General features: G+C 31.7%; 2 protein-coding genes and 1 long non-coding RNA gene across 3 annotated transcripts; 1 reads left to right on the forward strand and 2 right to left on the reverse strand.

Annotated features, from left to right (window-relative positions):
- Window positions 1–611: 611 nt before the first annotated feature.
- On the reverse strand, window positions 612–6,804 carry LOC100643577 (protein takeout). Its single transcript, XM_003397243.3, has 6 exons — window positions 6,636–6,804; window positions 5,854–5,952; window positions 3,612–3,762; window positions 2,687–2,823; window positions 2,184–2,333; window positions 612–965 (listed from the first exon to the last, which is right to left on the reverse strand). The coding sequence occupies exons 1-6, from the start codon at window positions 6,697–6,699 to the stop codon at window positions 811–813; spliced, it is 756 nt and encodes a 251-aa protein (XP_003397291.1). The 5' UTR covers window positions 6,700–6,804; the 3' UTR covers window positions 612–810.
- On the forward strand, window positions 2,741–5,003 carry LOC125385545. The gene is made up of 2 exons (XR_007224954.1): window positions 2,741–2,875; window positions 4,615–5,003. It is a non-coding gene; the product is annotated as an uncharacterized LOC125385545 (long non-coding RNA).
- A 5,721-nt stretch (window positions 6,805–12,525) lies between the features above and the next one.
- On the reverse strand, window positions 12,526–16,045 carry LOC100643698. The gene is made up of 2 exons (XM_003397244.4): window positions 15,443–16,045; window positions 12,526–15,356 (listed from the first exon to the last, which is right to left on the reverse strand). Exons 1-2 carry the CDS (start codon window positions 15,565–15,567, stop codon window positions 13,943–13,945), a joined length of 1,539 nt encoding a protein of 512 aa, XP_003397292.2. The 5' UTR covers window positions 15,568–16,045; the 3' UTR covers window positions 12,526–13,942.
- Between the last annotated feature and the right edge of the window lie 9 nt (window positions 16,046–16,054).

The following is a 16,054-nucleotide window of genomic DNA, read 5'->3' on the forward strand; positions in this document are numbered from 1 at the left end:
TCCTGTTTAACCATTCCAACTAATCACTCTAAAACTGACGCTTTTACGTTATATCTCAATACGATATATCGATCGCGAAAAATTATATCGATTATTGATTAAATATCGCGATATATAATTGCGTATTTCGTCGTTTCACCGGCGCTGTAATCTTTAGTTAAAAGATGTGCGCGCATTTCATGCATTGTCTAATCTAAAACAAAAAATTTAAAAAACAAGTAATATATATCCAGAGAATATTTTTATATCAAGTTAGAACAGTCTTTATATCAATAAGGTCTTTGTATGAAGACATTAGAAGTATAAACGTGTTTAGACCTTGAAAAGACAAGTTTTGACTCACTCTACCTGTTACTCATTCCATAAACCATGCTACCACTTAAATCAGTCTAATCATCTTTTGCTTTTAAACGCGACCTTCTTTTGTTTGCTAGAAGAAGATCCTGATATTACGAGCTATTAATAATCGCACCATATTTCTAATCATCAACAAAAATAAAATTGTTCATACAAGAACAAATAGTTTTTAAATAAGATTACGACTTTCAAATAATTACACCTAGAAAATAGGATCATTAGAATGTTAGTTTAAATAATTTACAGCAGTAAAGTATGAAAATCAGTAAAAATTTTCTTTTATTAAGAAAAAGGAAATATACAAACACATTATTACATGTCATAAACATTTTTTACACGTACAATATGTACAAATTTTTGGCATAGTCGCATAAATTTTCTTTGCGCTTTTTTGCACGAAAGGGGGCTTAATTATTTCCGCATGCAAATAGAATGATGGAAATTCTTAGTAATTTACTTTGGCGGGAAGATTTTGTTCAGTGGCACGCGACTAAACACCTCGTTGCTGAATTGGGTGAAAACTTGACTGAAAGTTTCCTCGTAGGGGGCCTGGAGTTCCTTGAAAAGCAACTCGGAATTTTCATTGATGAAGCTGTTTAATTGTGGTCCTACAAAAGAAGAAGAAGGCAGGTGAAATATTAAATATGTAATTCGAAATCACAATATTCAAGTCTTTGAAACTCGTGTAAGATTACAGAAATTTTTAATCACATCAGTCTAGGTTATATTTTTGTTAGTTTATTAGGTTAATTATTCCATTTCTTTAATTATCTTAAATGTATTCTTTTCTATAAAATTTAATCCAGACCTAACCTCATTTAACCATTAAATGTTATCATAGATAAAATGTCATTCGATACAAATTTTATTTTAATATTACCATCCTATAATAAAACTATCACACTGTTACGTTTCAATCACTGCAAACGATAATTTTTCTCACTTTTTATATAAAATATTGAATTTCATTCGTGATAGCATTAACCTAATTTTATTTCATGACGATCATAGAGGTAATAACTGTCATTAATTAACAATCCTGTATGATCTGTCATACTTTACATAATCTAACTTAGAACTGAATAAATCTAATAAATAATGCATCGTAGCATCGATAAGATAGAAGATATTTATGTTAGAATTTCCATATAATCATGACTGACTTAGGAAAAGATCAACTGTAAAGGTGAACGTCGTACATAATCATAAATTTATAAGTCTATGCACACGACACATTATTTTTCCTTTATTCGAAATGGTGACCTCGTAAGATAAATAAGATCATATTTCTATTTTTGTGAGTAGCATAACAAGTATCATTATTGTAATCTGGTCATAAACAATGATTCTAATGCATGGTTTTCCTATAATTTTATACAAAATTGTGAGTCACGATGCATTGGACATGTAAATACTACATTAAAAGTTTTCTATAGTATTATTAGTAGATTATCAAATTGAATGTATTTATGAAAAATGTATTATTAGAATTATGAATGATTGAAATAGAAACTTATACCAAAGAAATCCAAATGGAAACTATTTAGAAAACTATATAGCTTTTATCTCACTAAAAGTCCCTAGAAACTCATCGTTGTAAGTTATAAAATTTCTCTGACAAATTCTGAAATTAGTCAAATTGATCGTTCTGCTAGCTGCAATATTAATACGCAAAAATGTATAAAAAGTTCGGCTTTTAGTTAATATTTGATAAATAAAACAAATTTCTGCTAGGATTATGATAAATAATTCTGCTCAAAAGTTGAAATTTGTATAGACATGCGCAGTAATTAGTATGCTGCTATTGTATGATTTTTGATAAATACCTAGTATCTTGTCACCATCGAAGAGGTTGTCGAACTGCAAGTTGATTCGAGCAGGATTGAATTTCACTCCGTATTTCTTGATTTTCAAGTAAGTCTCTCCGTTCTTTTCATATTTCTCGCAGTATATTTCGTTGTGCGATTTCAAGTCGTCTAAATATTTGAATAAAAATAATGATTGAAAGAATATTATTCATTATTTATATTTATCATTTAAACGCAATAGATATAGATTTCTACAGATACAGGAAGAAATACAAATCCTAAAAAACGGAGAGAAGAGAAGAAAATATGAATAAAAGGAATTACAGCTTTGCAAAGATCGGAATAGACGAAAATTTAATTTTTATATTTTCGAGATGAATTGATATCGAAGAGATAGATTTCTAGAAAAGCGAAGAGCAAGAGGTCGTGAAGAATTTGGAAACGTTATTTATCATCTACAATGTTAAGTTTTTTAAATTATAAGATGTAAGTAGATAATATGTAAGCAAAAATATATTTACACATGGTGATGTTTGATCTTCCAGATCCTTTGACAGGCAAGAGTAACACTTTTCCTTCGATCTTGTAATCGGCGACAAAGTCTACTTGAGGATTAATCGAATCGGACGTCAATAAACATCCATTATCCAGATCTAAGCTAAAAAAAAAAAAAACGAGCGTTATCGCTAACCATCGTCTTGGATCGAATCGTAAGATTCATGTATTTTTCTTCAATGCCTATAACGTTCTATTTCTTTATTTACCTATTTTTTTTCTTTTTTTTTCTTTATTTATCTATTTTATAATTTATGAAAAAATATTTCATCTCGTTTAAAAGATTATGCGTTCATTATCATTTACGATGTAAAGTAGCTTCGATACACGTTTCGTGCAATATCTGATAGAACAATCTACTACTACAATTATAAGTTTTTCCAGTTTTTTTACTTTCAATATTATCTCTATATGGTCTCTATATACTCTCGTCAATTTAGAATAAATCTTTTTATTGGTTCGATTTTTTCGAGTTCAAGTTTGATTTTAACGAACAGGACACAACTTTCAATTTTTACCAGGCGTTTCTTTCTCTTTTTCCTTGTTACTTTATTGTACATCGTACCGGTTCTGTCCATATTTGGCCAATTCTTATAATCCGAGCATACGATACATTTCTTTCCTTAAATTATTATGCAACCGTTCTACTGTGCTTATTTATTTTTATTCGATTAAACTTGTCAATGTAATTCTCCGTAATATCATACATAGTACAACTTTTTAACTACGAATTGACTAACGTAATTTCTATTAACCAATCGCACTAAACGTACTTATTCTGCTAAACGTCACGAAAAAGTTCGCCCGCAGTAAAATATTTTCTAATTCTCGGAAAGCAATTAATTGTCCAATTATTGAATATCAAATAAAGCAAGCCTCTTTTCAACTTACTGATTATTGTAGAACTTAATACCATTCGTAAGTCCATGTAACTTAATATTCTTATATTCCTGCTTCAAAGTGACCGATCCTTGAGTTCCTCCAATACTCACGCTGTCCACGGCCAATGGATCAATCGGCAAAATCCTTAAACTCTTCAAGCCTGCGGAAGAAATTCATCTTTAATTTCGATTCACTATGTGATCTTTAACTTTCTTTTTTATTTTTATTAAAAAATGTTTCAAACGCTTGACTTAATGAACGATTATACAATCGTATAATATGACAAGGAACCAGATATATAGCACAACATTCTTTTAGCTGTTTTAAAAACCTAACGTAATAAATAAAATTAGGTTTAGACATAAGTAACATAATTTATCCACAAAGGATGTGAACGAAGTTCGTTCAGGCAGTATTAATAAATTCTTTTAATCGCATGATCTCTCTAGATAGTCAATCGACCGGTCACTAGAAACGATTATATAAAAGTTCTTCCTGTTGCGATTGCAACCAATGAAAAGCACAGTTGCCGCATTTTTCACTTTATCTAAAAAGAAATAAAACTCGAATAGATGTATATTTTAGTTGGCAAGAGTAATAACATGTATTTCGCTTTGAACATTTTCCGCGTGTAATTGTTTTTATTCTTCTTTTACATATTTGCATAAATACATACGGTTTATAGTTTAATTATCAAACGTCAAAGTCTAAGCAAATCTTCACAATTGTTCAGCAGAAAATTAAATTATTCTTCACTGAAATTATTAAATCCTGTGTCTTTGTTTAAGTGAAATGAGCGATACCGAAGTACCAAAATTATTAATTTATATGAATAAGATCTTTGTATAATAATTGTTCCAATACTAGCCGTTCGTATGAGAATTAAGAAGGGTGCGTTAAAATTATTTTATATTTCGAGAATTATGTTTGAAATTATGTTAAGCATTCAATGTTTTGGGTCTTATGAACGAGAGTATGTATACAGGTAAACATGTGTGTGAATTTTGATTAGGGGTCCAGAAAGCGAAGGGAGTCAACTTGAGTCAAGGAGAACCTCTGTAAATTGCCACACGTGATTATACCGGAGAAACTAATGCCAGTTTCAAGGAAACGCAGCGTGCATTGCTCTTGTGAAATCAGCAAGGAGTTGTGCACAACGTTTACCGATGCATCGAAAATTGTGACAAAAATGAAAAGTAGCAATAGGGTCAAAGTCTGTTTCAGTCGATTCTCTGTCTAATTTGAATCCGTGGAAGATATTTTTCTTCAGGTTTCTTTGGACAAACTTGCAAATGTGACAAGTGGTTGTTCAATGATACAGGTTTCTCTCCTGCGTCCCTATGAAAAGTTTTAGCCTCTAGTGAAACCTGTAGAAAACTGAATATCAAATACTGATTGTACTATTTATAAACAAAAACATATTCATTATTAATACTTTCAAAGGAAAGAATAAAAATTTAATAACCAATTCTGATGTTGCCATCTTAATTGTAAACTAGCAGAGGAAATTAATTGTTTGATGCTGATATTTGTAATTAACAATTTAAATAACATTTATAATTAATAGTTTCCTCCAAAAGGAATGAAAACTTAGCCTATGATGTTGCACTTTTGAAAATTTAAGCTTGAAGATATCGTGCGTGGAGGGAGATAGTAAAAATATCAATGAAAAATGATTGATTGCTAATAACATTCATAATATATAATTTCTTTAAAGAAGGGGATGAAAATTTAATAATTCATTTACGATATTACTAGTTCGACTTAAAGAAGAAAATAGAAAAAAAAATGGAAGAACAGATACTATTCTTTCAATGAAAATTACGTTGGATTAGGAAATCACGATCGGTCAGGTGAAATGGTTGCATAATTGTGCAAATAATAAATATTCATCGTAAACCTTATGCTCTCGGTAATGACGATAATTATTTGAATGGTTGATTCGTCTTCCAGAGAATTCAGTAATACAGTAGACGATATCTTTATTCTATATATATTTCTATTAACCAAATTGAAGTTAATTCGATGCATAATGTTTGACGCAAATATGCCACATTCCTTGCTAATGACCAGACAGCATATACGTAAGAATATATTACAAATACTCCTAATAAGGAATAAAATGTTTTTAAAAATTCTTACACTGTTGTAAGAGTTTCTATACGGGAAAAAAGCAATACAGGATGAATACAGATCAAAATAGAGATCAATTTTCCAATCTTCTGATAAAGAAATAAAGGGTAAACCTTACCTCCAGCCAATGAAGTCACAACATCTGTAATAGCCTTGTCCAGGCATTTGCTAAGCTGTTCTGCTGGCAATGATCTGCTACATACCTTCCAATTGCTTGCTACAGGAATTAACGAAAAACAAACAAATAAATAAATGATACATACTGAGACTGATAATGAAGGAAAAAATGTCGCATGCAACAGTTACGTAAACAGTTACTACATTGCAGTGGATCCAATAAAGTGCAACGCCAGTTACGAAGCCGATCTGAAGCTCGGAATTGACTTTCTCTTTCAGACCGTGATCATGTCTCCATGATCTGTAATGATTTTTCGATTGGAAATCTGAAATGTTTCGTCCAGATTCAATAATTTCATTGTTTGCTCGCGGCACGAATTTCTTTTTCATCGACACTGAGTTCAATACTGGCATCTCTTTGGATCCACTCAATGATTCATACGTTTCTACATACATGATACTTGATTTTGCTTTAGTTAAAGTATTAATAAGAGTTAGAAAATTAGTTCTTTTACTTTGAAGTGTTTCATTGTATCTTGTAATATAATTGTATGTAAATTTCATTGTTATTAGATGGTCGTTGAGGACAGATCACATGGAGTTCGTTCGAATACAGAAGAATGGCTAGAATGTCTGAATTATTTTACAGCGATTTTCTTTCTTTGTACTTTGGGAATCGTTCTAAGCCAAGTGTGTAGCAGAGTGTCGTAAGTTAAGAGTTACCAGCCAAACGTTGTAGCAACAAACAATTAGGTGTGAGTGAAAAATATTAAAGCTACTTACGCAGGTCGGCGGCGATGGCCATGGTCAATGACATGACCACGATGAGCAACTTGATTATCGCCATATTTCCCGTGAAAATTTCTATTAGTTTGGTTGAAGAAGTGGTTCTCTCCGGACTGAAAATTACTTCGGACAGTTGAGTGTGAACTGATGGAAACAGTCATTGATGCAGTCTATTTAAGCAGCAGGATCGCCCCACTACTACTTGTCTGATCAAGTACGCGTGCCTCTTCCTTCGAAATTATGCAAAAATGAAAAAAGCCATTAAAACAATACCTGAGGACATACGAAGTAGTGGCGACACATGAGCTCTAAATGTTCAATAAGATTTTTTGTTGTTGTTATTGGAAATTCCATTCCACGATAGAAAATCTTCGATCTAAATCACTACAGTACTTAAAAATCTATTTATCCGACGCAGTCGATGGACAGGACGTGGACAATTATAATTATTTTTCACGTAATTGAAGAAAACAGAAAAATTAAACTGAATAAACAACTGAGACAAACACTTATTCATGCAAGCAATATACAGCGTGTCCTGGCATCGGATAGCAGAACACATTCGAGGAACACATTCGATAAATCGGGCTTTGTGATGACAGTTCAGATAAATGCAGTTCTACCGTATTTATCTACGTGCCTTCATTCAGTAACTGGAACTGTTGTCAGTGGTCAATGTGGACTGGAATTTTTATCCTTTTTTTCTTTTTCTTTGTCGTTTAGATCTAAGGTACAGAATCTTAATCTTCGATTCCATTATTAGATCTTCTCACTTTCCTTTCTGTTCTTACTTCTTTCTTTGTTTTCCTATCTTTCTATTAACAATCTGCAAACAGGTGTTTTAATAATTTAGCTGAAATTCTTTTTTGTTTATACGTGACAATACACGTTGTTCGTTTTCCAAAAACAACTCTGATTTTACTAACTTTCTTGTCCTTTTTCTTCCGAGCCTCTCTTCTTTCTTTGTCTCCTCTTGTTTTCTCAGATTTATAATGTAAATCATGATTCTTTGTTTACTTCTACGTTTTCTCTCTATTATATTTGTTTTTAATCTTGTCTTTCTTCTTTCAATTGTTTCTGTGTTTACATAGAGATGTTGATGAAGATGATTTGTAGAGATGGAATGTCGGTTGTGAGTGCAGTTGCTGTTTTATCCGCTCGTTGAAAGTGTTCACTTTAAAAGTAAAAGTATTTTGCATATACAGGTTTGTCCCTTATCTATATTCCTCGTTTCTTCTTTGCGTTTAAGGGAACAACCTACTCCTCTAGAAATTCTCTTGACAGCTTTTATGGTTCAATTACTCTACGATGCTCTCTTGAATTTATTGATTATAGGTAATTGAATCAGGTATCACGTTTAAGTACATATTTACAATTAATGATATATTCAGTTGGAATTACTCAGAATGGAACTTATTAGAATTTCATAGGAACCTTTGGTAAGATACAGATTTGGTAGGATATAACATCATAAGCTGATAATTATATAATAATAATTTTCATATTTATTTGCAATCTTAATAAGCCACATCATTTTACATTGATTTTATATGCAGAATACATTACATTTACTTAGAAACAAGTTTTTCTCTCTTTGAGTTTAAGCAATCGTAAAAAGTTATTTATTATACTAACTTTTTTAAGGTAATAAAATACCAGAAAGTGGCAAATGATCATGGTTTATAAAAACTTTTGCAATAATTCTGATCTCGGTTCTCCAGCGCGATAAAAGTCTTATACGGAGCATCGACGCACTCGATGGATGTTAAAATTTTCCTTTCATCTACATCTCGAATAGAAAACTCGAGAAAAAAGTCTCTTCGAATGGCTGAGACGGAATTGCTCGAAGCGAACAGCTACCATTTAGAGGCAACAAAGGGAACAACAAAGGGATTGTGGAAAGCTCGCATCGCCATTAACAGCCATCCTGTACGCCTGCCATCGAATCGGAAGAAAACAACCGTATGCAACTGTGTTGATATGAAAAAGAGCAATATTTGGCGACAAACATAGTCAGAAATGTACTTGTTAAATATTGTAAATCTTTTAACATTTTGAAAGATTCAAGTTATCGTTACAAATTACTCTGAATTAGCTACAGGTTTGGTAATTCAGTTAGGTAAAAAGCATTTTCAATAGAGAGATACATTAAGGAGTATATGTGAAAATCAATAATGAGGTACTTAAGTACTTCCTTTTAAAAATAGTAAAGTGAATCTCTGTTCAAAGTTCAAGAGATGGGTAGATATTAATTGAATTTTAATATCTTTTTTCTTTCTTAGGCAATTCTAATTTCTTGTTCGAAAGTTCGTATAAACCAAAATTAAATCATAGATTATTTCTTCACTACTTAACTTTACTTTATTCTCCTCCTAAGAAGAATAATTCTTTGATCCAATGATAAAATCATTCCTCCGCTACTTATTCTTTACACTTTAACACTATTAATCTCCTCTTTTTGCGATGAAATTGTCGACTTTGTTAATATTCACGTGACATTGACTGGATGTTGTCAACCAAGACCTAAATCGATAACATTCGCTCGACCATTCGATCTTTCAACAAAGTGAACGCGTTTGTAAAATACTTTCTCGATAAGATGTGAACGATCGATTAAAAATGCACATGATTTCCTCGAAGACAACTAAGGTTACGCGTTCACGGTCGTCGAAGTTCACTGCTTCAAGGTTCACCGCTTCGAGGTTCACTGATCTCAAAACCGGCACAATTTTCGCTCGAGAGCAAGTTTTTACTTTCGTTGAATACGAAATATGTGAAACATTTAATGCATTTAACCAGTAGTCATTAAACTACTTTAACTGTTTGTTACTACTGACTGATATTACTGACTTATCCGACTATAAGACTATGATCTATCTAATGGGAAGATATCTAGCATTTCATCCAGCGACTTTCGAATTCGACAGAAATATTTAAAAATATTGAAGTTCCAAGGACTTGCTCCGCCTGTTAGATATTGTCATGGCCAATTTAATGTTTGCTTACGTCGACGAATAAGCAATTTCCGTGTAGCGACGACATCTAATAATATTTTGAAGGCTTTGACGTTCATCTATTAAAAAAAAAAAAAAAAAAAAACGAGCAAAAAGAACAAAGATTACAATAGCAGCAAATAAAGTACGTTACTGACATCAGCAATTAGTAACGCTACAAATTGTAAATTTTGAGCGATGACCAGCATGTTCGATTGCTTGTTCAAATAACGACAGAGCCGACAAAGAACCGAACGACAGCTAATTAGCTAACGCAGACTTTTATGGAATTTCGTCAAGACAGACGAACGCATTCGTAAGTTTTTACGATTGTTCTCTTCTCTTTCTTTTTAACGAATCTTGATTAGCTTTGACTATTTTATGACGTTTAATAAGTAACGTTTAATTGTCATTTTGGTCTCGTAATTTCTAACGTAATTTTATGTCAAGATTTCTGCGAGTTAAAAATGTCGAGGATCTAAAACTATAGCTGTTATTTGTTTTCATTTCTTCCAGATTCTTCACATTAATAACGATTGTATTGTAACGAAAGGGTAAATAATTTTTCGAGAAAGCGCATTTTTAGTATCTTTGTTAAGTCAGGCTCAGAAAATTCGACGGATGTGTCTTGCGTAATAACACAAGGGAATAATAATAATATAATAATAATGCAAGGGAATAATAGATTGTATTTGATAAATAAATTATACGATATAAACACGAATGGCGTGATTAGGCTGATTGATGTATTTATTTATGTTAAATGAACTATGTCGCAATCTCTTCTACCTTTATTCTACCGATTAACATTTTGTTTCGTGTCGTCGCTTGCCAGCAGACAGTATCATAATAATCAATGTTTATAATGAATTTACATTCGTCTCGAACCATTAGATTAGATCATAAAACTTGTAGCCGTTTACATGAATATGAAAAATCAACTGCTTTAGAACGAAGCGGTTAAAGCACGAAAAGATCGATGAAAAACGAGAAAGACGATAGGTAATTGGTATGCGTAATCGTAACCAATTTACTGAAAAGAAATCTGCAATTTAGAAACACAATTGTGATTTGCTCGAGTCCAATTGTTACGCAATAATAATATCTTCGTTACTTTTATAACGCACACTCTTCGTACATTCAAAAGAAAAAAAAAAAAAAAAGGAAGCGAGCAAAGAACAAGCAAGTTCTGAAAAAACGGCGAATATTTGATTTATCACTATATATATTCGCTATTTCCTTAATGATCGTTTTTTAAATATTCATGAGACAAAAAGGGGACATGATAGAGATAAAAACATTCCGTGAGAAATATGATATCTGGTTTAATATTATGTGTATTCATTATTTCTCTAATATATACCGTTTCTACGTTAAAAAGAGAGGAAGAACCCGGAAACTTCTGAAATGAGAATATCTTTAATTTGGTATTTCCAAGTGATAAAATCTTATTTTATTTCGCCCATAGCCCTCTTCCTTCGTCATTAAATCAACGTTTGTAGCTCTGTGACCCTGAATCTTCATTTCAAATTATTTACCTACGAATAAAATCCTAAATTTTTTTACTCTATCTCCTAATTACCTTCTATGCTTTCATTAATAAAAACAACCACGAGAACCATAATTATTCGCATATAAATAATCGCTAGAAGATTAATTTGTTTTGAATGGGAGGATAGTATCAAACGATTAAAAAATTATTAATAACTTTAAGAAGAATAGAAGGACGACTATAAATGGTGTAGAAGTAATTTCTGACTTAAAAAAGTTAGAAACATTTACGTGATATCACTTGAACGGTATACTTTAAAAGGAGCAGCAAATGATTACTGAAATGGACAGAAGACAGATAAAATTAAACATTTTTTTACAATTTTTTTTTACCTTTCAGAGAACTTTTTACATTATGAAAGATTTATACGAGACATAAAAGACATTTGGATTTTTTTCAAACACCAAATATCTTCAATAATGAATACCCACAAGGGCAATGAATCTCAAGTGCACTTCTCGTTTCGTGTTTTGCTGCCGTTTAAGGAGACAAAATGATCGTTAAAGTATTCGTGATGTCGTTAATCACGAGGAACTACTGTTGGTATAAAATGACGAAATTTTTACCCTCCTTCCACGTTCTGCATTAAATCAATTAATTATTGGCTACGTCCTCTCCTTCCTTTGCTTGTCCAATGTCTATTGTCCAATTTTTGTCCAATTGCGTGTAATTATTACATGCATGAATTTGTATTTAGAAAACCGTGGCACCAAACATTCGTATTTCTAAGGCTTTAAAGTTGAAAATTTGTTATGCAATTGCAAATCAGACAATTTTCGATATAAACTTAAAATGGATTGTAAAATTCAAGATTTTAAATTCCCAACTTTCCGATATCATCGATTCAAATTTGTAAATATCGTTAAAGCTCGAAACTTTTAATAGTAGATATTGAACTGTAAAATTAATCGTTTGATATACGATAACGCAACCCATCTTCGTTCGCCAATTCCTAAACTTTGAACCTTCATTTAGAAGCGAAATTTTCACGATAAAAATAGACCGATTGTGTACTACGTACAGATTCATGAAATTACTAATTATTGAACTTCGCTTCGTAAACACAGCCCGAATAATAGTCTCTTTTCTTCTATCGGCTCTTAGAATAAACACGCGATTATTTCTCAACTTCTTTGTCCGTTGAGAAATCGAGAAACCAGTTTCATGTGTAAGAAATATTTTTCTTCGATGGCATTAATCTTTCGGTGAAATCGATATTTAATGAGTCTACCAATGCTCGTCAGGTTCAATGTTCTTCGAACGAATATTTAATTACTTCCGTCATCATTCAGATTTTCTGTCATTATTACTCACTATATCATTGTGCTTTATTATACATAAATTTCGAGAAAATATTTTATTTCGTTCAATTTTTACATAGTCTCGAATTACAATATCTAAATAATTAAAAAAAGGAATCGTTTACAAGATTTTCTCGATTTTATGGATTGCGCGCATACTGTAACAAAAATATATTGAAGTTTCTAGAATCTAAATGACTCCGCCTGTGAGTAATTAAAATGCCACATAGATTTTGTAATCGCTTGCAGTTGCATGTTACTTAATTATGCAGTAATCAGGGAAGAAAATTGTTCGCCGAGTTAGAAAAACTTCGAATTTTTTTGTTCGATCGAGTAACATTGTAAACAGCTATAATTCTCATAAATCGAACTATTCTTTGCAATCTTACAATCCATAAATATCGAAGCTGCTTACCTTTCAAATTGAACTTTCTAACTTCCAATTCATTAAATATCCCTTATTTATCTTCTTTTTGCATATTCTAATTTTGCACGAGAATTTGTGAAGTAGCAAGGAACTATATCTTTTAAGTTTCTATGACTAATTCAACAAATTAAAAATTTGTAAAGCTTTCGTCAATCGTTGTAATCGGGTGTTCATAATTTACAGAATGATTCTGTCTGATCTTCTTCCTTTAAATTCCTGAGGTTATATTTTTATTTATAAAAATATGAATTTACATAAACATTCTCAATCCAATAATAAATAATACGTATCTTATGTAGATTATTAAATAAATAAAATTTTATTGGTCTGTTTTAAAGCATGTGGGCCACAGTAAAATAATATTACAAATAAATATTATTAGAATTGTATATGTGCTGTAGAGTTGTAGAATAAAAATCTGACGATAAATGTTCTATAATCCCATCATTTGTTCATTGAAAAATCAGTCAAATGATCTTAGTTAATCGCATTGATAAATGCTTCATGTTTACGCATCTTTTATTCAGTAGAAATTTGCATCTTGTAAACTTGAATTTGTCAAAGATTTCCGACTCATCATGGTCGCAGAAGAGATTTGATTTATGAGATTTTATGTTCTTGTGCGAGATCACGTAGTCCATCATGAATGTACTATATTCTATATTGTACTTCTATTGTCGAGGCTAATGTTTCATTCAGTTACGATCGCATTACTAAACACTGAATCATACTGAAAGCCATGGCTTCTGAAAAATACGCTTTTCCGAGGACATTAACGTGATCATATCGTTGTACTAGTTTCCGATGAAAGTATGTGTCAGAATTTTATTGTTTTACATTCGAAAATTTATAGTAGTTAAAAAAATAGAGCAAAGTAAATGAAACTAATTTTTTAGAAATCCTTGCGGTAATGTTAAAAAATGCAAATGACTAAACCGGAGTTAATTATCAGAACTTTCATTTACTTTGTTTCCTCTTAGAGATATAGTTTTATTTAATTAAAATATTAATAAAAATAAAATTAGTTTTAGTTAAGGCAATCGTTTTTGGTACTTAAGGGCTAAACTGTTCAAGGGAGGTCTTATTTTCGTGATGCCAAGATCTATGGCATGGCCGGTTAGAGGACAGGTCTGACATCGCTTCTTCTTGTTATTTGCGTTACAATTACCCTTTTCTTGACGGACGATGTATCTAGGGAAATAGTGGATTCGTTTTCGTTGTATCGTGGCACAAGCTGGCATTGTTACGACTACGTCCTTCTTGTGTATCCTTCTTGCTGGTTCAGGGAACAGTCTGTCATTTAGTAGACACTGCTCTAAAGAACCAGAAGATTTAGATGACGCTAAAGTATGGCTGGATCCATGGGTGTCAAAATAGTTTTGTTCACGAAATATCTCCAATTCTCTCATTTCTCTATCAGAGAGGTATTTCCTACTAGTTTCATCTGGTAGTTTGTTTGTACAGACTGTGTCTTGATACTTTTCTGAATCAATGTAAGTATCCTTTTCTAATATAGATTTGGAATGTTCTAACTTATCCTTCTGACAACACTGGCATGCTGTGCCAGATATTATCTTTTTACCCTTAGTTGCTACTTTTGAACTAGATTTAGACTTTTTTATATCAGGTACAGATGTTTTAGAGGTAAGAGTTCTTTTTACTACTACTTTTGGCTTGAAGTGTTTCTTCAACGATACTTGAACTCCTGTGCTACATTTCTCTATATCTTCAGCTTCAGAACCTGAATATTCTTCACTGGTTTCTGATTTTGTAGGGACAGATTTTGCTAAGTGATAGCTAGTTTCTGATTTCTTATCATGAGCTTTCAACTGACGTATGGAATCAGCTTTATATATATCCTTCTTGGCCATGAGATCATGATAACGTGGTGATCTGTAACATGTCTCTGGACAGTCTCCTCCTCCTGCTTGCAAGAGAGAAATTCTGCTTCTGACATTGCGTAAGAATTGAGATCTAGGTGCATAATCTATTTTCTGGACTCTCCTCAATGTTTCACAACTAATAGGTGATGATAATGCTGACTTTTCACAAGTATCTTCTATCGTTATAGCAGGAGAGAAGGAATGACTCTTGCATCTTTTACTGGGAGAACATGGCTTATACTGTGTCCTTGTGGGTCTTAGCTGTGCTTTTTTAATTTCAGGATTACAGTAACACTCCTTGACAGGTTTTCGGTGAATGTTTCCCAAGCAATGCTGATTTTCAGAGTGTTTTTTTGAAGATATTAATATCCTCTTTGCTGTTGATGTATTAGGCATTGATGCAGGTGTCTGTTTAGGGCTATTACAGAAATAATCTGATCGCAAGACTTCACCAACCCCACTAGAATCATTTCTCAATTTCCATGATTTGCTGTCTTTCTTATAAGACACACTTGATGCGTTTGCCTTGCCAACATGATTTTTAAAATTATCTCTGAATGTCCTACATTGAAAAATCAGATTATGAAGATCAAATTATATAAGTTTATACCAGATTATCATATAAAATATAATATGCGAAATACTTACAAATTTTCAGAATATAATTTCTTAATTTCGTCTTTAACTTTTTTAGAACTCTTATCTACTTGAGCTAATAAATGCCTGCTTTGTTTACGTAAATTCTCTATACGCTCGTTTAAGCTTTCACCCATATGATTACATGTTTATTTATTAATTAAATAGAAATCTTTTAATCGATATATTCAAGGATTACCCAGGAAGGATTTATGATTCATTTTATATTTGGTGAAGTATTTTTCTATAACATTCTCGGAGATGAATTAATAAACAATAACAAGTCAAGAAGAATCAAGTATTCTGATTAGAATTTCGTGGTCACGTTCAAGTCCTTCTCCAGACCATTAATTATCTATCTTTACATTTTTAACTTCTCAAAATCATGAACAGTACACTCTCGTTTTGACTTCAAGATATCACAAACAAAATGTTTATTTTTATTTTATCAATTGAAGTTTACCGAGCGTCCACTGTAAACAGAGTGACGCAATCAGGGTTGCCATGATAATAAATACCATTTTTTCTTTCCACATTTCTTTCAAATTAAGTAGAAACTATTTAATATTTCACACATATCGCACATATTGAAGGATGAAAATCTTCTTATATTATATAATAAAG

Source organism: Bombus terrestris, chromosome 8 (genome assembly GCF_910591885.1).
Source record: "Bombus terrestris chromosome 8, iyBomTerr1.2, whole genome shotgun sequence".
NCBI lineage: Eukaryota > Metazoa > Arthropoda > Insecta > Hymenoptera > Apidae > Bombus > Bombus terrestris.